Source organism: Delphinus delphis, chromosome 2, assembly GCF_949987515.2.
Source record: "Delphinus delphis chromosome 2, mDelDel1.2, whole genome shotgun sequence".
Lineage (NCBI taxonomy): Eukaryota > Metazoa > Chordata > Mammalia > Artiodactyla > Delphinidae > Delphinus > Delphinus delphis.
The window spans coordinates 25,149,504-25,176,094 of NC_082684.1; the positions used below are offsets into that span (position 1 = coordinate 25,149,504).

General features: G+C 41.2%; 1 protein-coding gene across 2 annotated transcripts in view; it reads right to left on the bottom strand.

The window, feature by feature from the left end:
• The window catches only part of NRXN3 (neurexin 3), a 1,615,508-nt gene that overhangs the window by 1,543,549 nt on the left and 45,368 nt on the right, over positions 1 to 26,591 (bottom strand). The window contains exons 3-4 of one of the 2 annotated variants that reach the window (XM_060004110.1): positions 18,076 to 18,105; positions 15,305 to 15,316 (exon numbers count right to left, since the gene is read on the bottom strand). In XM_060004110.1, the coding sequence (XP_059860093.1) occupies positions 15,305 to 15,316; positions 18,076 to 18,105 (42 nt within the window). The remainder of the gene's footprint in view (positions 1 to 15,304; positions 15,317 to 18,075; positions 18,106 to 26,591) is intronic. The other variant, XM_060004108.1, reaches the window with a different exon arrangement.

The following is a 26,591-nucleotide window of genomic DNA, read 5'->3' on the forward strand; positions in this document are numbered from 1 at the left end:
CGTCCTCCAATTCTCCACTCCCTCCTTCACTATATTTAAAGTGGGTTCGGGGTGGGCAGGGGGTGGGAGGGAACCTTATTCTAATCCCAGCGCAATTCTGGCCGTTCTTTCCTAATCCCTCCACCTGTGAGATAATTGCTGGCATTCAGGGGAAAAACTCAATAGTAATCATAGACTCGCACACAAAGACACAAAAAGAGGCAGATAAAATAGCGGAAAGAAAAAATATCACAAGCCCAGAATTATCCACACTCTGACACTCATTCTAGAAATACAATGCAGCCAACCACTCTCTACACGGAATAAAGGCACAGCTTTACAGGAAAGGGGCGCATTTCACAATAGCATGGTGTTTATGATTTCTACACGTGGAGTAAAATAATACAAATCTAAAAACTAAAATAGGCTGCCATCATTTAACTATGCACAAGTCAGACACAAAAAATAAGCAGGCCTATCAAACAGAGACTCATTTATTGTCTTAATGTAACAAGAGAATTCTCTTAATCAAGGGTGTCCCGTGTTAGGTGGTAAAGGGGTGAGGGCGAAACCACGCTAAAGTGTTCCTATCCAGTGACCAGAATAAAATAAAATTCTGTGAATCAGGTATTTGGCCCCACTCTCAACTCAGGCTAAGATTTCAACCACACTTCTAGCTCTTGGTTTATGGATGCCAGATTGAGATTAAACCTCTTAAAACAAAGATTACAACAAAAATTCATGTATAACAACTAGGTTTATAAGCGACGATAAATGTGAAACTTGCTTTAAACTACATAAACTACAACAAAATACTTTTAGTAAAGTCTCATATGCTTCCTTTTGGGTTTGCTATATTCCTTGGAATTTGCTACCACACTGTGTATGTCAAACTTGCCTGATCATAAGAATAACTTAGACGTGCAGATTTTGTGGTCCTAAGAGTAAAACTAAGAGTCTTTAGTTTCACAAGTTCCCTGAGTGATTCTTATGAATTTAAGAAACGCTACTGTAACTCTGTAGGGTTTTATTTAAAATAAATATCATGTATATGCATATTATAGAAAAGGGAATGGACATGGCCCTCTAACTCATAGAAATCACAGAGGCATTTTTAAAATTTGTTTTGTTTGTTTGTTTGAACAGAGGTAAACTGAAGAAGGTTAATAGGCATGACACAGATGATGTAAGAATAGAACACAACTCACCCACTGGGGCAGGGACTGCCATTGTATCCGCCAAACTCCTTTCCCTTTTCTCCTGGGCACACAGCTAAATTACATTTCCCAACCTCTTTTGCCATTAGATGGGATCATGTGATTGAGTTCTGGCTGATAGTAAGTGGCACACACTACTTCCAGGCTTGACCCTTTAAAAAAAATCCTTCATGTTCCTCTCTTTCTCTCTCCTCTCTCCATCTCTCCATCATTCCATCTCTCTCCATCTGCCAGGTGAATGCAGTGAAGGATGAGGTTCCAGAAAATGACAAAGTCATAGGAGGGAAGGTGCCCAGGTGCATGAATGACTCCTGCACCACCCACTACGTTGCACTGAACTGTGATGTGAGTGAGAAACTTTGCTAGTATTAAGCCACTGGGATTTGGGAATTATTTGTTATAGCAGTTAGCCTACCCTAATACACACCATTACTTCCCTGTACCTCTCTGTTTTGTCCTGTTCCCAACCCGCTCTCTGGACTTTAGTAACAAGTAAACACAGAATAGTGGGGAAACAAGCCACAGGAGCTGCCACAGCCATGTCAGTATATTATTACAACCCCACAGGAAACTACTTGCCCCCAGAAAAAGGCTCTCACATTTTAAGTAGCGTTTAGTACAGACAAAGCCCAAGACAAGAGAAAGAAATACGAATTGCTTTTGGAATGCATTATATAGATGTTTTCCTCCGACTATATTGTGAGCTGCTTAAGAACAAAGACTGATTTTTATTCCTGTATCCCTTATACTCAATGCTTGTTAAATCCAATTTTACTTTATTATTACTGTCAAGAGCGGAGGGAACATATTATTTATTAAAATTGTAGCAAGAGGGCTCCCCTGGTGGCACAGTGTTTGAGAGTCTGCCTGCCGATGCAGGGGACATGGGTTCGTGCCCCAGTCCGGGAGGATCCCACATGCCGCGGAGCGGCTGGGCCCGTGAGCCATGGCCGCTGAGCCTGCGCGTCCGGAGCCTGTGCTCCGCAACGGGAGAGGCCACAACAGTGAGAGGCCCGCGTACCGCAAAAAAAAAAAAAAAAAAAAAAAAAAAAAAAAAAAATTGTAGAAAGAGCCAGGCCTCTTGTTATGCGCTTAACATGTTAGTTCATTTACTTCTCAATTTTACCAAAAGTAATGTATTATTTATAATACACTATATATATTATTTATGTACATTATTAAAAATATACTATAATGTATCATTATCCCCGTTTTACACAAAAGAAAATTAATTGAAGTGTAAGCCCATGTGCCACAACTGCTGAGCCTGTGCCCTAGAGCCCGTGAGCCACAACTACTGAAGCCCACGCGCCTAGAGCCTGTGCTCCGCAACAAGAGAAGCCACCTCAATGAAGAGTAGCCCCCGCCGCAACTAGAGAAAGCCCACGCACAGCAAAGAAGACCCAATGCAGCCAAAAATAAATAAAATGAATTTTTTTAAAAAAACTAAGTTTATCTTGGTTCTGCTACTACAGTTGACCCTTAAATAATGCAGGGGTTAGGGGCACAACCATTTGTGGAGTCAAAAATCTGTGTACAACTTACCATCAGCTCTCCATATACATGGTTCTTCTATATCCTTTGTTTCCTATCCATGGATTCAACCAACCATGGATCTTGTAGTACTGTAGTATTTACTATTGAAAAAAATCCACGATAAGTGGATCCCACAGTTCAAACCCATGTTGTTCAAGGGTCAACTGTAGTTTTGTAACTAGTTTTGTAACCTTGGACTGCTGTTTTCTTGTCAATGTAAATGGGGATAATGCCACGTATTCATTCAGAGATTTCTTCTTTAAAGTGAAATGAGAAAGTAGAAAAGAAAATCTTTGCTTTAGGTCAAAAAGGAATTGGTAGAGAAATGTAAGAATCATTTCAGACAAGATAAACCATTTCCAGGAAAGAAGAGGCAGTGATCCTCACCTCTAAAACAAACTGCCAAGCAAGGGCTGACATAAGAGTCAGTGAATGGAAATTCAACCTCTCATCTCTAGGGAGAATTGGCCTGTCTCTGTCCACTAAATGGATGAAACAAAAAATGCACAAAAGACTTCCAGCTATTGGTTGGCCAGAAAGGGCATATAGGATGCAAAAGAGAAAGTGAGCCTGTGAATTCTCAAATGTATTTTTTTCTTATTATATTTGGAGCGAAGCCGACCAAAACAGGAAGGGATCTGGAAAGTTGACAAAAATCATTACTCTCCACAAATTACTTTAACCTTGCCAAGGCAGTGACCTTCACACTACCACTGGTTTAATGGCATTTATTTCAACATTAGCTGATTTCATTAGTAAACAAAGAGGCAGAGCACAGATAATACAACTAAATCACTCTTGTAAATATTTAATATCATTGCCTTTCTTTTTGCCTTTTAACAAATCACTATCAAAGCTGAAGCACATAGTAGAAAACACTTTTATTCTATCCTGGAAAAGAAAGCTTAGTGCTCATGCATTTTATTTATCTAGTTCTCCAAGTGACTTTGACACTTGAGAGCCCTTGTGATCAAAACAGTCTGAAGGAAGGCAGTTTCGTGACAATTTGAGAGCTGATTTCATGCACTGATCAACATCTCCCAAAGTTGCCTCATGGAAGGGTACTAAACTTAACCTATCAGATACATGGCTAACACTGAAGGAGAAACTTCATTTTTAAAAGAAAACAAAGAAATGATATCGGCTTAAAGACAAATACATTCTTACTTGAGAAAAATGAATTTTCCTTTTTAGTTAAAAAAAATCATAAGTAAAATTACTAAACTATTCTTAAGGAAGAAAGGAAGTGGAAAAACTATTAAGTAACAGTTTGAAAGTTAGTCCTAAGTGGATTTCCTCACAGGCATCCACTGTGTTATAGACTGTCAACTGGGAACAGTAAAAAGAAAAAAAAAAAGGGTGTAAAAGCTTTTTTAAGTGAACTGGTGTCACCATCTTACTTCAGCCAAGACAAAGCAGTCGACAGGGCAAGTCCATAAGTGGTACAGAGCATTATTAAATCCTGAGAGTCAGAGCAATTTACTGACAACTTCAAAAGCTAGGGTTGCATCAGTTCTTAGGGCAGTCAAGTAATTTAAGAGACAGCCTTGCTTAGAATGCATGCACTCCGATATCTCCAGAATCTTTCTTACATGACATTATCGATAATGATCTCAGCAGCCTGTGAATGATCTATAGCAAATGCCACTCATGCAGCGAAGATGACTAAGAAAACTTGAGGCAACTTCGTGGGAGGGGAAAGAAAATAACACCAGGAGTCGGGAAGTCCGGGTCTGATCCCAACAGCGCTATGCGCTGTCAATGGAGCAACACACACAGCACTTATGCCCTCTCAGCATATGTTTTGTCATCCACAAAATGACAGTAGGACGGACTAAAGGAGTTTTAAGTTCCCTTTCAGCTCTGAAATTACATCCTTCTAAGATTTGGGGAAGCAAATCAGCTCTTTTAAAAAAAGTAACTGTTTGCTAAATGTTCTTGTTTTCTTTATCACCCTTATGGTTTTATCAGGTAACATAAGGAAATCCCATAGCTCTTTATGCACAGAAAAAGAGCAAGCACATCCACTGAAGACTTAAAGAACAATCAGGCTTTAACAGGATTACTTTTTTTTTTTTCTGTTATGGGTGGCTCTAAAGGAAGAGGCCAATGGTTCCCTTTTGCAATGGAGGCGCCCCAAATCCTCCTACTGAAAGTGCAGTAGTATCAAGGAGGCGCTTGGAGCTGTCCGTGGTACTGAACTCTGCTAAGCGTTACTAACTCGGTGATTCCTAGTGCCCATTCAACAAATATTGACTAAGTCATTTCCACTCTGAGGCAGGCAGTTATAGGCACTGAATATACCACGACAAACAACACAGATACTGCCCCTGATTTTGTGGAGCTTGTATTCTCATGGATTACTAATTCCTTAATGTTGTATAGTGCCGTTTTAATTTGCACAGCACTTTTAACTGCATGATATCAATTATTACCCAGAACAAAGCCACCAAATAGGCATTTCACAGGTAAAGACTAGAAGATCAAAAAGATTAATTAATTTGTTCAAAGTTCCCAGACCGATGGTACGCTGACAAGATGTATTTATGACGATGATAACTAATGCTTATTATTAATCTTTATGATAACTAATATTTATGTTAGATCCGAGCTCTAGCATAAGCCTTTTCTATACATTGTCTCAGTGTCCCCCCAAGTAGGTAATATTATTGTTCCCATTTTACTTATTAGGATATGAGGCTTAATGAGTTCATATAACTTAAGTGTCAAGCATTAACATCAGTGCTTTAATCTACCTGTTTTCTTCCTCAGCACCCTGAACTAGGTCTCCTGACATTTACCTCAGTGCTCTTTCTACTCCATAGTTCTGACATGCATTAGAATTACTCACACCTGGATATTTGGTGTTCCAGGCTCAACTGCCACACGGATCAATCAGTTTAAAACTGGGAATCTCACCTATAACAGTTTTGGCCAATGCATCGGTAAATGCCCATTATTGGTCACTTGGGGAAATGAGGGCGATTATGGCTGGCTCAGCAAACTCCATCTCCAAGGCCAGATTAATAGCCCCAGGCAAACGGTCTACTACAGATGGATCAATGGCAGCCACTTCATACTGAACGGGCAGCACATAAATAGGACAAAGTCCTCAGGCTTGCAATGAGAGAGCCACAAAATCCTTAGCTGAGTCAATGATTTCTAAATAAAATACAAGTAAGTCTTACCAGAAAGAATTTCTTTCACCTACATGTTCACTGTCTGGAAAAAGAAGCCATTGATAGCCAAGCTCTCAGAGTGATAAGACGAATGACCTTAGCTATACAGTAGAGAAATAACCATGGTGACTGTCAACCTGCTCCAAATTTCAAAGCAAATAAGACTTAATAAGGTTCCTAGTAATCTTCCCATCTTATGCCGAGATCAGCTTTTCCTAGAGTTAAGCAGGCCATTATCAGAAGCATTGTTCACACACACTATATGGATACCTATTATAGTACTTAGGTAACACAAACTGGGAGTACTTTAACAAGACTAGTGTCTTTAAAACCACAGTTGTTTTAACATCTGTGTTATGCACTTCACCAGGAAGCAGTAATTTTTCTATTGAAACTAACCCATCCAAAAAACTATTCCCAATCAAACAGAAAATGTAGTTAAAAAGGATTCTTGAGTGAAGGCAATCCAAAAGCCTCTTTCAAAATTTAGAGACATTAAGGTTTTTAATTTTAGACTCAAAAGGGACTTTAGAATTATCTTGTCCAAAGTTTTTCAACTGGAAAACTAGTTTTAATTCTAGCTGTCTCATCCAAAATGTAAATTACAAAAAAGAATTTCACGTCAAGTAAATTTGGGTAACTTTGAAAACAACATTTTCTTTCCTAGAGATTCAAAATTTGTATTATCCTAACAAAGACTCTGAGAAGTCCTAAGGTCAAAAAATCTGTTTAATTTTGTTTTAAATCTGTGTTTTAAGAATCTATTTTGCCCATACTTTTTTTCTTGAAATATTATTAGCACTTGTCAAAATTCTTTCTGAGGGCTTCCCTGGTGGCGCAGCGGTTGAGAGTCCACCTGCCGATGAAGGGGACACGGGTTCGTGCCCCGGTCCAGGAAGATCCCACGTGCCGCGGAGTGGCTCGGCCCGTGAGCCATGGCCGCTGAGCCTGCGTGTCCGGAGCCTGTGCTCCGCAACGGGAGAGGCCACAACAGTGAGAGGCCCACGTACCACAAAAAAAAAAAAAAAGAAAAAAAATCTTTCTGAAAATAGCAACCTGGATTAACACACTATATAATATCAGATTCTGAAAGATGACAAAATTTCTCCCAAATCACACATACTTGTGTTTTTCCTTGGGGCTATTTTGAAACCAGGTAATTAGTTTTAAAGAAATATAACATTTTAAAACATCTCCAGTTCCTCTAGACTTAAACAATAAGCAAATGGTTAGAATTGATTGTGTTCCACAGTCCTCCCATCAACTGTGTAACATGCCAGTCACTATAGATATATTAGACCATGAAATTCACATTATTAAGTTCATGTTCAGAGACGTCACCAATAATTCAAGAATATGTTTTTTTCAATGCATATTTTAAGCCATTCAGTGATTCTTAACAGCAACTAGGAGCAACTGGCTATAGTAACATACTAAGTTCAGTTTAAATATTTCAAGAAAGTGGGTTGGGAGATTTTCCTACCTTTGTTGTTTGATACACATTTTATTTTGTTTAGGGAGAAGTGTAACACACACACACTCTCTCTCACACACACACACACACACACACACACACACTAGTATTTGAGGTTTGATATTTATTTTTGGATAGTATCAAGCCAAAGTACTGACTCTCATTTCAATAATGGATCTGCCGGCATTTGCAAGAAACAGTCATTAGCTTATCTTTAAGTAAATATTTTGATTGTCAGACAGCTCGTTGCAAACAAGGTTCTTTTCCAAACGCTCACTCCCGATGCATCCAAGCCCACTTGCACATCATTCATTCAATAATCTGTGTCTGGCTAAAATATAAAATCATCATAAGGAAGTCGAAGTACAGGAAAAAAGCATACTTTGCTGGCTTTTCATTTAAAAGGGCTCCAGAGCATGTGGGACCTGGTTCTCTTTCAGTTCTCTGGTCTTTGCTATGCAACATTACCATAAAGCTTAGGAAATGAGCTATTACACACCATCATCCCTCCTAACGGCTATCACAGAAAATCACACACACAAAACAGCATTAATTGTCAGAATTAGCAGCCATTTAAAAGGCAGCTGTTCTTTCACTTTTAAATGGGCTCCAAATTTCAGATCTTCTCCCTGTGTTGGCTGCTTGAACTACGGCTGTTACACACTTATACATACACAAGCACACACAATGAATCCTTAGCCAACTGAATTTTTTAAATGCGCTATATTCAAAGGACCCAAGAAAATATTGTTTACTCAGCGACATTTTCCACACCAGTGCTTGCCATCATTGTTCCAACTGGCTGGAAAGCTTCCAACCTGCACAGAAGCACTTGTCACAGCTCCAGGTGAAAGGAGCTGTTTTCTGAGGTGTGGGGGGAGAAAAGAGCAGTATCTCTTTAAGAGTCAACAGTAAATTAACTTGCCCAAAAGAGTGAAATAATTAGCAGTTAGTAGCTTATTAAAAGGATGGCAAAGGCCAAGCTGCCATCTGGGATCTCCAGTTTCTTGTGATTGTTCTTATGTCAAGAGGTGCACGTTGCATTAGCTTTCATGTCACCGTGCCTGCCCTTACTTTATATGTAAATTTTAATGAAAGATGTGTCACTGTTAAAATCATACGTCCATCACAAAGTGCTATTCGTCTGGCTTTTTACAAAGCATATGGTCTTTTCTACCCCTGCTGTTCTATTCACCACTAAATGCCTTCAAAAAACGAGGAAAACCCAATGATATCAATTAGATATTCTCTTTGTGCAGAGGGAAAACTGAGTATCATCAAAAACCGGGCAAAGCTCCACCTCACCAGAGGGCAACATTTCTGCCTCTATTTACACACAGTGAAAACCACAATGCCTCATTGTCTTGCGAGGTTAATCTTTCTTAATGAAAATTAAAGCAATCTGGAGACTGCCTGCTGATTACTACATGGAATCACACAGTTTTAAAGGAAGTAGGGGGAATAAAATATATTTATTAAAAATAAGTGATAGAAAGTGGCAGGACAGAACCTTATGGGATGATGGACACATTGAATATCTCAGTCTGGATGGTATTTAACATGGGTGTATATAGGTTAAAAAATATTTAAGCTGTACGCTTAAGAGTATGGATTTCATAGGCCTTACTTACACTGTGTATGCTGTCCTTCAATAAAGATACACAAATAAATAAATGAAAAATGCCTAACATTTTCACATACAAAGCAAGTTCTCTTTTCTGATTCTGAGAAGTTAAAAGGTGGGGAGTCGGCTAACTGAATTGTTACCTGACAGTTTCCCTTTAAAATAAGTAAAATCATTTTAAGACTCCATATATAATCATAAGTCGAAATCAGAATTTATGTAAGGCTTTAGGAGAGGTGGTTGTGACATTTGAAAACCATTTTCAAACTCTACTGACTGTTAGCAAGATGTCAGAGGACAGGCCCATATTTCCTGGGTCCGCCCTGTGTACTTAATACCTAGCAAGTGGCCTGGCCCGTTGTTGGCTCTCTGTCAATATTTGTTGAATGCTGAATAACCATTGCTTTTCAAGTGTTAGAGTACACAATCTGCTAAATTCAGATGTATATCGCACTGGAATGAATTATTTTTAGTACTCTACAAATGAAAGCTACGTGTAATAACATACTCAATCAGTATAAACCTATTAATAAGTATTTGGACAAATTGTACCTATACCCAGATGTATATACACTGCCCCACACACCTGAAAAACACACCATGGCATAGACAAACCTAAGCACATAAGGAAATGCATTCTGCTTGAATTCTTTATAAATGTTTCATAAAGATAATACAATTTAATAAAACATCCTGTAGATGTTATCAAAGTTGAAAATTATATGTCCTTTAAGATTAACCAACTTGCCTTGGTAAGCAAAAGTCTATACACGTACGTAGGTCACCACTCACCTTGGAGGAGAAAGTGTTTTATGATATATGCACACAGAAACGAAATCTGTGTGTAAATACGAAATCCAAATAGATAATTGAGAAGGAGGAAACAGACATATTGGTTAGAAATCTGAGAAATATTTTCCCTTATATATAATGCCAGTTGGAACTTAATTGAAACATCCCATTGATCCATTGTTCATTTTACTAATAAATCTGTTCACATTTACACATTTTAAAAAATGCTCCAAGAAACACCTGCTTTTAAAAAATTTCTTCAGTGTCCAATGAATATTCCTAAACAGGGAAGGAGAAAAAACATTTTTCGTATTTTAAAGCACCATTTTAGATATCATTGTCAAAAACACAGAGTTGCTAAAATCAAGCAATTTACTTCTTGTATTTAAAATAGACCTATTTTCCCCCTGCAGACTTTCAAAACGTTAGAAGAAAATAATAAAACATGGAAAATAGGCTTCTTTTAAAAACAAAATGATGTTATTCATTGTCAAGAGGACAAATCAGTGGTGGATGAGAAACAGATGAGGCAAGAGATGGAAATATAATATTGCCCTTATTTTATTATAATTAGATATTTATAGAGCACAGATGAGTTTATTTTCATAATTAGTAGCTGGCATTGCATTTACTAATTTGCATAAACAGTTGGCTATCAAAGCAGTAACTTATTTTCAGGGCTCTTGTGTCCTAGCAGGGACAAGAGAGGCCTCAACTCCTGAAATGAGCTTTTTTAATGTTATTACCAGCAAAATATAATCTACATGAAATCGTGTTCAAGTTCATGTAGCTTAATTATCTCTTTCCAGTTTGGCCAGTGTTGACTAGTTCATCATTAAAAGGCCAATGATCAAATCTACAGGGGAAAAATACATATAAATTGGAAGGGGTCTCTCAAATCTGGATGGATTAAAGTAAACTTAGGGTCAACACTATCTAGTCTAGTAGATAAAAAGTTTTGTAGAGCAAAAGAAAAAAGGAATTAAATGGCCCCTAGCCACCCTTACTATTTACAGATTGTGCTGGTTCTTGGCAATTGTTGAAGGTGTCAGTGACCTCTCTTGGTCATTCTGGGCATTCTCCATACCCTCTCCACCCATGCCCACTCCCCTCTACAAAACTAACTTCAACCAACACATGGATCAGGCTCCCTGGCAGTAGTGCTAAGGGTAGGAAATATTCCTGGTGCCCTGACCACTGCTGTGGGCAAAGCGAAAATTAATCAAGCATGCTGCCTACTATTGACATTCAGCAAGAAACCTTGGAGGAATATTTTACTCCTCTTTTCTCATCAAGCCAAAGGCCAAAAGCTTGTGGTTCACGGGCCAAATCATTTGGCTCATGTGAGTGTATGTGTGTATGTATACATATATATAGAGAGAGAAAGAAAGAGGCCATGAGCTGACATTTTTATAAAATCTACTCTGGCTTATCTTGAGGCTCTGGTGACCCTGGGCATGCATTCTTGCGTGGCAGCAATCAGCTGGAGCAAAGTAGAGGCGGCTGCCCTTGATGGGATTTGTGCTTTCCAGTTTGCCACAATCCGTACCACTCCCTACTGTTGATCTTACACTAGGACTTTTCTTACTACAAGATCTGCTCCTCGATAATACTTGTCAAGCCCCCGTAGGCATTTGAGTCTGCAACACCTATTCCAAGTTCATTTTAATGGAAAGTATTTGGTAATCTAACCCAGGACTGTCAATCCCCAAACTGACAAGAAAAGGGGGATGGAGGCCAAAACACACTCTAAACACTTAAACAAAGGCAGTCAAAATCAAGTCAAAAAAGCTGACCAAGACTGATTGCTGAAGAACTCCTTTGGTCAGCTACTTCTGGTTAAAGTCATGTTTGCTCTTGGCCCAGTGCAGCCCAATGACCTCCTGAATGTGGCTATGAATCGTTATAGCCTAAACATCCTGCTCAGTTTTGTAGATTTAACTTCACAATTCTTTCCACTACACGTTTGCTGTTTCATCACTCAGCTTTAAAAGAATGACCAAATCTGAGGCATTCTTTTCTCTGACAAGCTCCTAAGAATATATCCAAAGACTTTCTCACCTTTATTCTGATGTAATCTATGACCATCTCCCTCTGTCACTTGCACACAGAGCCAAGAGAAGGCCTGAGTGAGGAGGGAACTGGAGCCAGAACATCTGGCCCCACTCCATGACCCACTGGGGCTCCTTTGCTCAGTTGGTTGGGGTAGTGAGGGTAGTGATAAAGGGCATAGGTTGGTGTACAACTCTGGACAAAGTGCTGAGCTACATGCAGTATGGGTGCAAGTTTCTTCAGGGACTGGGGTGATTGAAACACATGAATAAGTCTGATTCAGGGCAGTTTGGCCTAGGTACTTTATAACAGAAACACAAAGTCTGGCGCACCTAGGAAGCTTGAGCCTTAAAGGGTGATAAGGGGGAGAAGGGTGTTCCAAGGACATTCAAGAAAGAGGATAAGAGCTTGAGGAAAAGTCTGAGGCAGGAAACCATAGTGTGGATTCAGGCAGAGAGAGCTGTTGACTTTAGGTCGAGACAAGGGGCCTGGTGGGGGTGATAGTGCAGAGAACGCTAAGTTATTGTAGAAAAAGTGGAGAAGGCGTGTTGACAATTATACAAGAACCCTTCAAAAGCTTTTGAGCAGATTGGCTGGCTACATGATCCGATTTAATTTTAATTTTGCTTTATTTTCCCTTTTAGGAAGATGACTGACAGCAGGATAAGAAGGATTAGGGGTTTTGAGTCCCTTCTTGGTATAACCTCCTATGCTTGACCCATCTGGGCATTAAAAAATGAATACGTTTGTCTTCAACATACTTTCAATCTAGTAGTGGGGAGTAGCCCAGTTCCCAAATAAGTTTAATATAGGATAGTAGAGGGGGACATGGAAGGAAAGCGCATATCTGAATGCAGCACGCAGAGCGCTCACATCATCAACTAGGAAATAAAATCTACGTATGATTTCAGTGGGCAGAAACAAGGAGGAGGAACTGTCAATAGGGGAGGAAAACAGAATAAGTAAAACTAGGAGACGAGGAAAGGTACAGTGATATGGTATCATATTTGGCATCAATTCTGCATCAAAGATTAACAGGGAGGAAGGTTAAAGGGAAAAAGGCCATATTAGGGATGGCTTTGAACGTGAGATAGCTAATGCTGCACTCCATATGGGGGACAGCAGGGCTGAAGCAGTTCTCAGTTACTGGACAGACTGGAAGACAACAGAGATTAATTAGGCTAGGGCACTAATCTAATAGGGGCTGACTGGGAACTGAACCAGAGTGTCAAATAGAGATGCAAGAGACATTCCAAAAAAGAATCCCAACAACCTCTCTTAACATCACCTGGGAATAGGAAAGTTCAAGAAGGAAAAAGAAAGCAATTGCTGAGTTCAAGCCCAGGTGATAAGGAAGACGGGAGAACCATTAACAAAAATAAGGAAGCTGGTTTGTGGCCAGATGGTGCGAAGGTTGACTTTAAATACTGAAGTGACAGTACAGTTATATGGACATGTGTTATGGAGAATGCAAAGTGGCAGGTTGGAACTTGAGCCAGGTCAGTGCCAGGGAGGTAGTTGGGAGGCATATCCATGGATGTCATCCTTGGACCCAAGACAGGCAGTATAGAGTAGTGGTTAGGTGCTCACATTCTGAGTTTCATTTTTACTTAGTAGCCGTCTGACTTAAGTTATTTAACTCTCTGAGCCTTGATCTACCTGTCCGTAGAGCAAGGATAACACTACCGTCTACCTCAAGACAGTTGTGATGATTTAGTGTGATAAGGCATATAAAGCCCATGGCACAATGGCTGCCACATAGGAAATGATCGATCAGTGTTAGTAGAAGTGACCGGAGAAAGAAAATAAGATACCCATGTGCAAAATCTAAAAACACGAAAGACCTCTATCTTATGGGATGTTTTAGGGGATTAGGGAAAGAAAAGGAGAGAGGTTCAGGAGTTGGAGTGGGGGGCAGGGGAGACTGACCGTAATGTGTTCTCATAGAAGCCAGTGGGAGAAGGGACAAGTGACACAGTGCCACATGCTTCAGAAAGGTTGTGTCCTGGGCAAAGACTGGTGACTTTGCCTATGAAGAGATCACTAGAAGCCTCTGGTTGAATACTCTAAGTAGAGAAGTGGAGGGGGCAGCCAGATGTACCCTTTCAATCATTATTCCTCTTCCTCGTCCCGCTTTCCCACCTCCTTTCTAAAGGTATCAAGCTCATAACAGGGTAAGAGCTCCCCGTGACAGATTTCTGAGAATGAACCCCGCCCCTGTGATTAGCATAAAAGGAATAGGCAATCAATTAACCCCAAAGTGACAGGACTGAACTACTTCAAGGTAACCATACATAACTTTTTAAAAATCAAGAAAGGCATGAAATTCAAATGAGAGATGGCCAGTTCACAGACTAGTCATCAAATCAACATTTTCAATATCTTGCCAGCCCCATCTTTCTTCAACATCTTCATGCCAGAATTCACATTTCCTATTTCTGTTATTTGCCAATCTTTACAGGAAACAGAGGCACATGGCTTCACAGAGATAGGGACTGGAGTGTTAGGAAGGAAAAGGGGAGAACCAAATGCAAATACATGTTTATAATTTATTAATTAACCTCTCCCTTCAGTCCTGAACAGCTAATCCAATTTGAGCTGGTGAGGCAGGTCCTCCAGGCTCAGGTCGCTGACAGCTTTGATTAGGGATGGATGAGTGAGCTGTGGTACCCAAAGGTGTGAAGCACTGAAAGGCATGTCGGAACATCAGAGCAAGCGCATCTGCTCAGCGCCTCTCCTTTTCCCAGGCTGCCCAGCAAAAGGTGGACTTGGTAAGTTAAAATCCAATGTTGTCTCTTTCTCCACTTTTTCCTTATGATGTAATGCACTGTCATTCCTATGTTCTTCCACACCTCCAGTCCCACCATTCTCAGCTCATCACCCCCAATCAGAAGACTTCCACTCCCCAAAATACAGAATATGTAACACAGAAGATAAAAGAGCAATAAATATCCCCCAAATTTCACATTAAATAAAATTTCAAGCTATTCTCCAATCCTCTCCCCTTTCTCATCTATCATCCTTCCCTCCCTGAATCCAGTTATTCCCAAGTGATGACACATTGGCACTTCATTTCACATCTTTCCTGTCCCTTCAGTACATTTACTGGAGGGGATCTTAGAATACCCTGAGTTAAGTAAAATATATCTTCCCAACACTGCACAACCACTTTCAGAACCCCCCATTCCTGCTAGAAACAGCACACCATAATGGGTAAGGCTCATCCTGGATTTCGAGGGAGGCAGGCCAACTCAGAATGATCCCCAACCACCGAGTATGAAGTACATTGAAGGAAAGTGGTAGCATTGGCTTTTTATTTTCTTTTAGTTTTTGTTAAAAACACTGTTAAAATCTGGACTATATTCATCAGAATCAACAATTCTCCTTGTATACATGAATATTTCAGAAGGCAGATTGATAGTTATAATGATAAAAATAAAATGATCTCTACCTTTACTTCTACCTACAGAAAGGAACGTCCAGTTATGTAGAGGAAGCATGGTGTCCACCATGGAGGCGGCAAGAGAGAGAGAGAGAGCAGGGAGAGTAAAACATCAGCACACTGCAGACACACAAAGAAATGTAACACACATAACAAAACCCACAATAGTAATGGCAACAGCAGTACAATCTTGAGAAGGCAGCACAAAACAAATGCACAATGTTTTGCTTAAACAGTGTGACCAGCAAGGCTGCTTCCATCAGCTTCACGTTTAAGCTTTTTCCCATTAGTTTCTTCTCAGTCCCATCCTTAGAAACATGACCAAATCTGCATGCAAAAGCACTGCATAGCCACATGTATGTGAAATTGCACACACTTAACCAAGGTAAAATCGTTTAGGGAAAGTTTCAGAGAATCTAAGTTCTCCTGTATTTTCCCAACATTAATATGAGTCATGAGGATCAAGAGTATGACATACATGTATAGGTGGTACACACACAACATACGTCAGTATTTCCACACATATTTATGGGCATCAAAAACAAATTCTGGAGATTCAGCAAGAACCAGACAGAAATCTCTTTCTTTCATGTTGAAGGAATAAGGAAAAGGAAAGGAGTATTGGCTTTTTAGGTAATCATCACAAGGGCAAACGGTGGGAAATGGAAAAGAATGAGAGGAGGAGGAATGGGGTCAAAGGACCTTCTTAGAAACAAATTAAACAGCAAATTGCACCTTCAAATCTTAGTGACACTGACCACCCAGAAGAATTCTGCATCCTTTTTTGAAAACCTCTCTCAAGAGGGATTCACAATATCCGTGTCTGTCATTATTTCATTGCCTAAAGACTGTTTTTCTAGAAGATTCCTGACTTACCCCCCAGAGCATGTGTACATAGTATGTCTGAATTCTCTACTCATGTACACTTCAATGTTGAGTGCTCATCAGTGGGTCTGAAATAAACTGAATCAAGATTAAAGAAGTCCCCACCAGCCTATCTCATCTACCTAGACTCTATGCTATGACATCACCCATATGATACACTCAGACTTCCAAGCCATTGTAAAAGCTAGAACTCCAAAAGGGCAGCTGAGAGCATAAGATGAGAGAATGTAGAAGGGCATCTTGTCATCAGGACTCTGAGGGCCTGCTTTTTCTGGTGGAACTTATTATCGAGGTCGGGCCACCAAATTCCAGCAATTCATAGAGCTTGGGTCTTACCACTCTGTGGAGATATGCATAACTCTCTCAAACTACCTGGATACTAAGTCAACATAAAGAGCACCCCCTACTCATATTCACTTCATAGTAACCTGCTGTAGGGGGATAACTTCTCTCACTCACCTACAAGAATAGAGAGACTTCATCCCAACCTCTTCCAGAGCGCCATCTAACACTGGAAAACTCACCTGACCCCCTCCGTCCAGCTCTGTTCTTTGACATCTGCTCCTATACCAGACCATGTGTTCATTGAAATGTCCAGAGTCCACATCATGGATCTTGCCTCAGGTCTGGAGGATACAATTCTGTTGGTAAAGTGTGCTTCCTCCTTGTCCTGCCTTATCAAGTCAGGTTGCCCTCAATTGCCCACCTCCGCAGCTACCTGGACACCATAAGCAAACTTCCCTCAGACCTGGGTTGTTCCTTGATCTGATCATATACTCCCCTTTATGGCAACACTGTCTGACGGATCCAGTGTAAGGAAATGGGTGTGTGTGTGTGGGGGGGTGTCCTTCCGTGCTGCCCCACCCTACTCAAAAGATCAAGAAAAAACAGCAGAACGTGGAAATACCTCTCCTTTCCCTTTTCTTTGGTCCTCCAAAAAAAGGCACTGAATCCCATGTGTATTTTGAAAAAGACAAGAGAAATTAAAGTACAGTCTTTTGGTGTCAGGGCGTGGCAGGTAGACCCATCTGGCAATCATTCCAAAGAGCAGAAGAAACACAATAGCAGCAATTGAACGGTGAAGAAAAAGACAATTTTAAGTAGGCTCAGTTCTTGAATCCTGATTTAGGCTGATAATATGGAAAATTTTTATTTAGGAGAAAAAGGCTTCATTCACAGCCCACCCTGTGCTTAGCTGAGCTGAATTTCCTGCACAGTTCATTTCCTGCATAATTGAATATTTTAGGTTGCAGATGCTGAATTTACAGATCTTTATATGCAGTTTTCTTCAGGGTGTATAATGAGTTAGAATCCTGCCATGAGGACATTAGCATGTTCTTTCGGTGGTTTTTGCTTTTATACAAAACTGAAAACAGTCAAACCCCCAAGGGTTCCCTTTGACCATTCGGGGCTCTGGGGCTAAAAGTCATTACAATGGGCAGTGGGATGGAGGGGAAGACAATAAGCAAACCTTTACTCAGAGTGAAATTCAGAGAAGCCCAGCTCCTCTCCCCCAACCTGGGGCCCCAGCATGGGGCTTAGGGAAGAAGTTAACCGCTCTGTTGCTCTGAAATTAGCTTCATTCACCCCCATTATCGACACCGTCATGGCTTGTTTCATGCTTCTCTCTTGGAGGCAGCCCGGCAGAGCCAGTGCCCAGGATGACAAATGATGGTGCATAATGGAGAAGCCAAGGGGGTGATGGGGGCAGGAAACCACGATGCATTGGGAAAGGTGCCCCCCACCGCAGGATGGCCCTGCTGCCAGCCTGGCCCATGGTAGGAGAGACAGGCAGCAAATGGCCTGCCAGGGATGATGAGGCTCTGAGCGACCAGCCAGAGGCACGAAGGCAAGCAATTCAGGCAGCTGCAGCACCACGAGCACAGAGCACCTACCTTGTTCACTCATCATGAGGTGGGAGAGGCCTTGAGGAAGGAAGAGAGGGGAGAAGAGGAGTCGGGGTGGGGGGGTGGGGAGGAGGGGAAGGATAAAAGAAAGAAGACAAAGTTAGAATTCCAAATGCCAGACAATCTTCTCTTAATTCTTGAGTGGAAGGAGTGGCAGGGGCATCCACACATACTGAGGAGCATGCAACGAGCACTGAAATGCAGGGCAGAATATCCCGGGCCCTCCAGTTCAAGGTCAGTCTTTTGTTTGCTGAACCTCTCGGCCACATCACGAGAACTTTCCTTTCACCATTGTTTCTATGCAACAGGTAGCATCTGAGATAAATCTATGAAAGATTAGGTCCCCTAGGAAAGAGACTCCAGGTGCTGGGCAAAGTAGGTTTCTTTCTTTCTTTTAAATTGTTTTTAATAATAATACACGGTCACTGTAGAAACTTTGGAAAATTCAGAAAAGAAAAAAAATCAGCTGTAATCCCACATCCAGAGATTACCATCCAATTTTTCTTTCCCCCTAGATAGAGTAGTCGCTTCTACAAAAGTTGGACCACACTGAACATACAAAATGAGTTCCTGCGGGACTTCCCTGGTGGGCCAGTGAGTAAGGCTCCACGCTCCCAACGCGGGGGGCCCAGGTTCAATCTCTGGTCGGGGAACTAGATCCCGCATGCATGCCACAACTAAGAGTTCGCATGCTGCAACTAATTAGTCCACATGCTGCAACTAGAGATCCTGTATGCTGCAACTAATACCCAGCACAGCCTAAATAAATAAATAAATGATAAATAAATATTTTTTAAAAAAATGAGTTCCTGCGTTCAAGAGTCAGACAACCTGAAACTACCTCCATATGATCCTTGCCTTCACCCAGTGACAACCACACCCCTTACCTCTGTCCCTCCTCCACCGCCAACTTTTCCTATAAAGTCCCTCACCTTTGATTACAGAGGCCTAGCCAAGCACTGAATGGATTAAAGAAGGTACACGGAGGCCCAATAAACAAGTAGCAGAACCTCTCACTATGTTCTTGTGGAAGTCACACAAGGCTCTTAAGAGCTCATTACTTCAAGGGAAGCATAAGTCCTGATACATCTATTAAAAGAAAAGATTTCCAACCAGTAGCCAACCGTGATGGCTCTTTGCTCTTCCGTTGCTTTTATTACTACCGGAGTTACTTGGAGATCACCCCAGAGTGACCTCAACTTTACCCAGAGTAAAATTCAGGGATATAGGAGATTAATAAAGGAGAAAAATCTCTAAAGCATGGAAATCTGTAAATGTTTTTGGAGATAACTAGAGATTTAGAGAAGTAATCGAAGACAAAATATGGGTCAAGCAACTGACTTTTTAAAGCTCAATGATATATTAAATACATAGATACATGTGCCATAAATGTCAGTCATTTTTTCTAAACAAATTTCATTAAACTATTATCGTATTTTAAATGTACATTTCTGGCATTCATCTCTCAAGGCCTAGGATATTAATACTCATGGAGGAAGGGAATCATGCCAAAGCAAGTCATTCTCATAATCTGTTTTATTTAAATAATTAAGTTTTGGTATTTCAGGGGTATTTGGAGGGGATAAGAAGAAGAAAGAACAAAGGCGCTAGATTTGACTAAGAGAAACCTCAGCAGAAGTAACTATTCATAAAATGCCTGATATTTCTGGACCAAGCCATAGCCTTCAGCATCCGGACCTAGCACGCTAAGAGGGAGGGCCTGGGGCAGGTCGGTGGCGTAGGTGAAGGGGGAACGGGAACAGAATAGGTGCGTGAATTCACAGGAGGGCTGTCAGCATCAAGAAATGAGGATAAGGAAGATCCAAAGAGATCCCTAAGAGCAAAACGGAGGTTAAAAATAAAAGGCCAACAGTACTATATTGTGTACTTGAAACGTACATGCTCAGAGAGTAGACCTTGAATGCCTTCACCGTAAGAAGGAAATGGTAACTATGTGATGACATGAAGGTGTGTCATAAGAGTGTATCTAATCAACACATTATCTACTTCAAATTTACACAATGCTCTATGTCAGTTACCTCAATAAAGCTGGGGGCTTTATTGAGATAACTGTCCTTTCATTTTTTAAATGAAAGGACAAACATTTTTATACCTGCAATTAAAGATGTTTGGCAGCTGGGAGGTGTGAGTAGAAGAGAGGCAGAAGAGTAAACAAAAATTTGCCAAATGAAGAGGAAACGGGACACTTGGTATTCAGAGGGTGTTCAAAGCCCTGGAGAAGCCCCTACAGTTGGGCCCATTTATGTATTACCTGTGTTTCTTTGAAGCTGTGTTTCCCAAAACACATTTCACTGACCACCTGCATCGGCCGCCTGGGGATACTTAACAACAGTGAAGAGCCTGGGCCCCACCCAAGTCCTAATGAATTAGAATCTTGGGGAGGAGATGGGGAAAGATCTGAATTTTAAATAAGTCGCACTAGTGATTCTTGTGCTCACTAGAACTCGAGAGCTACCCCTTCAGAGTGACATATAAATCAAATTTTGGTAAATTAAATTGTATGATAAATGCACTAAGAGGAATTGGATATACAATGGAACCCTGCAGTGGAAACTTTTGTAAAAGGAAGAATCCTTTTAAAATGCAAATATCCACCACCTGTGTTTTAAAATTTAAATATGTACTTGTCAGGTTTTATTAAGCTACATATGTAGTTGCAGTATTGTGACTCAAATAAAATGTACATATTCTTCAACTTACAGAAAATCTTAAAGAGAAATATCAGGACAGGAATGCAAATCTGAGATCCTGCTGTCAAAACTTCGGTTTGTAGGCAACAAAGCAAAACAGACATAAACAAGTATAACAGGAAATAACATGAGAGAGGGGAGAAACTGTGTAAACGTAATATGGTTTGAGTTTTATTTTGCTTTTTGAGGAGGGAATGTTTGCACTTTCATGAGCTTTTATATTAGTATCTTCTCTTATACAAACCTACCCCCTAAGCTTGCAGAGTTAAGAACTGGAAACCAGGAATTCCAGAGGGTCTAGGTCTATTCCGAAATTCTGTTTCTCTCCCCTTCCACCCCAAAACCCTCCTACTTGCTGCAAAAAGACCTCAGGTCCCCCCAAAAGTGAATGGAAGAAACAAGAATCAATCAAACAAATGATTCAAGTACCTACTATATGTAAAGGCTGCATAAGGTGGTGGGATGCAAACAAGTATGGTACATAGCTGTCAACCTCGAAGAGTTTAGAGTCTAGTTGGGAAGGTGTGTGTGTGTGTTTATATTTACACCAACATACATATGATATATATAGAGTGGTACCTGACAGTGAAGGGTAGGGGTTAAGATCAAGGACTTCAGAGCCAGACTTGAATCCCACCTTTGTTACTTTCTAGTTTGTGACCCTAGGAACGTTGCTAAACGTCTCGATGCCTTGACTTCCCATCTGTAAAATTTGGATAATTATCATGCCAAATTCATAGGTTGTTTTGAGGATTAAACAAATGAATATATGTAAAGCAGTGCCTGTACATGGTAAGGACTATATAAGGGTTATTGTTTCTTTTGTTTATGCTATAAAAATATACCGATGTGTGAGGCAACACGAAGCATGGTGCCTGACACACGGTAGGTGTTCCGTATGTATTTGGTGAGTGAATGAGGAATGAATGATGGGTAACTGGTAAGCGTCAAATGATTAATTCAGACAATAAGGACGGTAGGACAGTGAGGAGGGCCCTGGGTGTGCAGCAGAGGTTTCTGGAGGAAAGTGGGATTTACAATACGCCTTGGAAGACGGTTTAGGATGAAGAGCGACGGAGGACGTGCCAGGTTAACACCACTACCTCCCAAGACCACCAATTGCATTTATAAGGACTTTCACGTCAACTTTCTGGAACACCCAGGACACTGCCAGGCACCTGGTAGGTACGTAATGCGTGCTGTACGAATTAACAATGAACACATACAAAGGCTTCATCTGAGGAAGAAGTGAAAGGTGATCTTAAGGATCAAAGTATGGAACCGTTGTATGAAGGCCTTGAGTTCCCAGGCTAAAGAAAAAGGACTTGATCTTGCAGCTGATGGGAGACATTGAGGGCTTGTGGGCAGGAGAATAACCCAGGGAAAATGATGTTGAGGAAGATTGCTTTGGCAATGGTGTGGACAGGATGGAGTAGAGGGAAAAAAGAGGCAGAAAGATCTGTCATAGGCAGAGGGCCTAAATTAGTATCGTGGCAGCAGGAAGGAAAAGGGGAAAAGAGGATGCAACAGGCTTTGGGTGACCGATGAGATGCTTCAGGGGAAGAACGGATGGGAGACTGAGTGAAGCATTGTCAGAAATAGGAAGGTGGGATGGAGTTGGGAGATGGATTTGGAATGAGGGCGATAATGAGTTCTGTTTTAGGCATGATAAGTTGAAGAAACAGAAGAATCGCTCAAGCAAAATGTCTAAGGTGCATTTAACAGTATGGGACTAAGGTCTGCAAGAAAGTCAGGACAAATATGAAAGTGTATCACCTCCACTTCATGAAAGAGAGGGTCTGTGCCCATGTAAGTGAATGAATCCTCAAAGAAAAAGGGGCCAGAGCACTGAGTCTTAACCTGGGAGGGATGGGGGATATTAAGATATCCTGGAGGTTCTTTTTTTTACATGCATATTCAACAGTAAAGTAAAATTTTACATTCAAAAAGAAAAAGGAACTATATGGCTTTCCAATATAGATACAGAAAAATAATGCTCAAAAAAAAATCTTAACTGAGAAGGATATAATTAGCAAGGAAGGAAAAGCGATCTATGCTGGCTGTGTGTTATGTATGTGGTTGATGAGGAAAGCGGGGCGGGGGGAGGGGAATGAAGATCACCCTTCTTGTCAATTTCAGAAACAGAGGGTCAGCAGTAGCCCCGCAGACCACACAGCCAGCCTTGGGACTAGCACCTGGCTGGGTTTGCAGTTTGGCATTTAATCTGAACCTGATGTTCAGGGCTGCTAAAAGACAAGATATGGGCTGGAACAGGGGGCTCAGGGAAGCAAAGGGGACCACATCTTTCCAAAACAATCCCACCATCAGCCTGAATTTGAATAGATCTTCAATGAAGATTCAAAAGCCAGCTCCATAAAAGTTCACCTAATGGAGGGTAGGGAACAGGAAGTGAGCTCAGAAGAGCCTTTGATAGTCAGGATATTGAGAATTTTCAATACAGAATTCTTATGGAACTACAATGCCTTTTTAAAAATAATTATAAAAATTAGAAAGCAACTGAAATGTTTCCTATGTAGATGTCACACACTGTCAAAGTGCTACCCTAGCTGGATCCAGGGACCATTCTGGATCCCACGAAGATGTCTGAGATTTTTTACCCTTCTCTTCACTCTTTCTAGTGCTATGGCCCACCCTTCTTGTGCCTATCTCTCTGTGGTGCACAGGTTCTCAGGGTACATACAAGAACAAGAAGAGAAAAAGATCATCAGTAGGTAAGACATGCAAAGTTGAAACTGCTTTAGAACAGACTGCAAATCATATGTAGATTATATGCAAAATATACGTATGGCCCTCTAGACTATGTTATACCTTTTGGGAAAATCCCTATGGAGATAGCTGCTTTTGCGGCTCAGGAGAATGGAAATGGCTACGAAAGCAAAGTCATTTGTAAGTGGCTGTGGCCATCATGAAGCCTGTCATGAAAATGACTAATATAGAGAATAGAAAACATTTACTGAAACAGGCAAAAGGAAGATGCAATGTTCAGGAACCAGGCCAGAAGTTGAAGGCCTCCATCATTTAATCTAGTACTGTGTCCCCCTCGAATCTATAATATCCCACCCCCTCAGATAGTTTTTAATCCTCCTTCCTTCCTTCATTTTGGCTGGGTAATTGGGGAAGGTATTTCAGGGGAAGAAGGAAGTCACTCATGGAAAAAAAAAAGAGAGAGAGAGATTCGGGGGGGTGGGGAAAGGCAAGTTATCTCTGCCAAGACTTTTCTCTCATTCACTTTCAGGGTAACTTTTCCCCCCCTGTAAAATCCACACATATCATCTCTTTTTCCATACTGAAGTAGAGAAATGAAATGTCACTAATTGCTATAAGTGCCAAGTGCCAACGTTGAATTTTTATGAAGCCACAAGGACTTTTAAAAAGAGTAATTACATAAAATCAGAAGGTAATGGAGACATTCACCCTATGTTTCTGGAGGAAGTAAGGAGATGGTGAAGATGGTAGGGGGTGGGGCCTGACAGAAAGAGAAGCCACAGGTAACCATCGTGTCTGCAGGGTGATTGGGAACTTGGAAAAGAGAAGGGGAAAGAAGAAATACACATCTTAGCATTTTAAGCGCTTAAAAGAGAGGAAATTCAGTTAATTTAGTAAAAAGAATTATAACAGTAGCTAATATCTGTTGACTGCTATATATAAGGCATGGCTATGTGTCATGCTATTAAATACAGCTCTATGGGAAAGTCATTGCTATAATGTTGATTTTATAGGTAAGGAAACCAAGACCTAGAGCCAAAATCCCCCTGCTTAGTAAGTGGTGAAATGTGGATTCTAAGCCAGCAGGTGGATTCTGCAGGCTGGATGGTAACTATGACACTAGCTACCCTGTCTAATTCAGTGCTGGTGGAGAAGGGAGGAGACATGTCTTGGAGAATTCAGGAGCAGAAAATAGTGTCTGGACATTAATTCAACTTCATTTATGATTCTGGTGTAGCATGATTTAAGGTGCCCTGGGGAAACCCTTTACATAAATGGCCACCATCTCCCTCTCCTCAATCTCCATCCCCAGATTCTACTAAAATATGAAGCTTTTCCTTTCCTGGGTCATTTCTTGGGGTTATTAAGCAACTTCCCTCATTAAAATGCAAATCTGAACACAAGCTGCTCTCAGGCTCCTCAGTCATTGCACTGCCCTGTGTGCGAGATCATCAGGAAGCCAAGCTTAAGATCTTTCTCCAAAGACAGGAGTGGTACAGGGACACGTGAGAAGGAAGGATAGAGACACGCAGTCACAGGTTGAGGAAGTCTGCCACCATGGGCAGGGGAGGACACAGGGGACAGGCTGGGACTGGGGAGAAGGATGCTTAAGGGGTGGGGACTGAAGGAAAGCTCCACCTACTTCCACAGTCGTGTCTCAGACCAGCCCTTCCACAGGCAATTTCCTGACCTTCATCACGAGCTTCAGCATGGACTTCAGTTTCCTCGTCCTGTCTGGGGTTCTCCAGTGGCTTACAGCAGAGCCTAGAGCTGCTCAGCGTTTTGATAAATGACTTGGTGAGAACATTCATGACATGCTGTCTGGATGTTGTAATGAACTAAAGCTGAAAGGAATAGCTAACTCTTTAGTCATCGGAATTAGGGCCCAAAAGATGTGAGCAGGCAAAAGCAAAATTTAATTTTAAGGGGCAAATATAAATTGTGGCACTTAAGCACACTACCCCCACCAACCCCCAGCAGTCACAAATAAAAGGAAGTCAAAAGTCCCACCTCTTCTTATCACTCACCACAAAACCTAGGGTTCTGTTTCAGAGAACAGTGCCATATATTAGGAGGGGCATTAATGAGGTAGACATATCCAAAGGAGAAGAATCAGATGCTAAGAGGTCCAAAAGCATGTCACATGCAGAATGGCTGAAGGAACTGCTACGCACAGCCCAAACGGGAGAGAGCTAGGTAAGGACATGAGAGCTACCTTCAAACATTTTAAAAGTTGCGCATGCAAGATAAAGGACCAAGTGCATTCTGCAAGATGAGGGTGGAATAATAGGGGATATTTCACTTGCCAGAATGCCACAGAAGAGTCAAAGTGGGGTTTTAGAAGATAACCACCAAGAATCCATTCCAACTCTAAGACATAGGGTTTCTGTGAACCAAGATGATTTCTGAAGAGGCCAAGCAACTACTTACTGGGTTGAACCCTATGAAACTATTTGACTGGTTTTGACCTACAAAAATGACAATTAAAATGGTTCAAACTGATACCCTGAGAACACCACCCATAATCAAAAAGGCTGAAGCACGAAACGAGGCATCAACAAACCACCCAACAGCAATCATGAACCGACACGAACAGAAGATCAAGCGTTTACTTGTATGATTTTGGCTTTTCCACAAGCCTTGAACAATACTGGGGATGAAGTGAAGAGTTGGGCTGATGATGGTGATAGTTTCCAGAGGAGAGCCTGTTGCTATTTCTCCAAGGCAGGTGCCTCTGGGTTGGTCCTTCCATGATGCCACTACATTCCATTCTCACCACTAAGCCCTTTGTTGGATGTAACTGTGCTAGCGCACTCACTATTTGCCTCTAGACCGACTTTGTTCTTACAGCATGGTGACCCGGACTGAACAGAAAGTATTTCCTCAATGGCGCCCATGACTCACCAACAGTGTCTGTATGGCATAGCCACAGGGAAGAGGAAAGAATGTCTGCAGCACCTTCCCAATCTATTCCACCTCTCTGGAGGGGTGGGTGTGGCTTCTTTTTTCATGAATACCATGGAAGGAAGAGAGATGAAGGCAGTCGTGCTTGTCACTCTAAGGGTT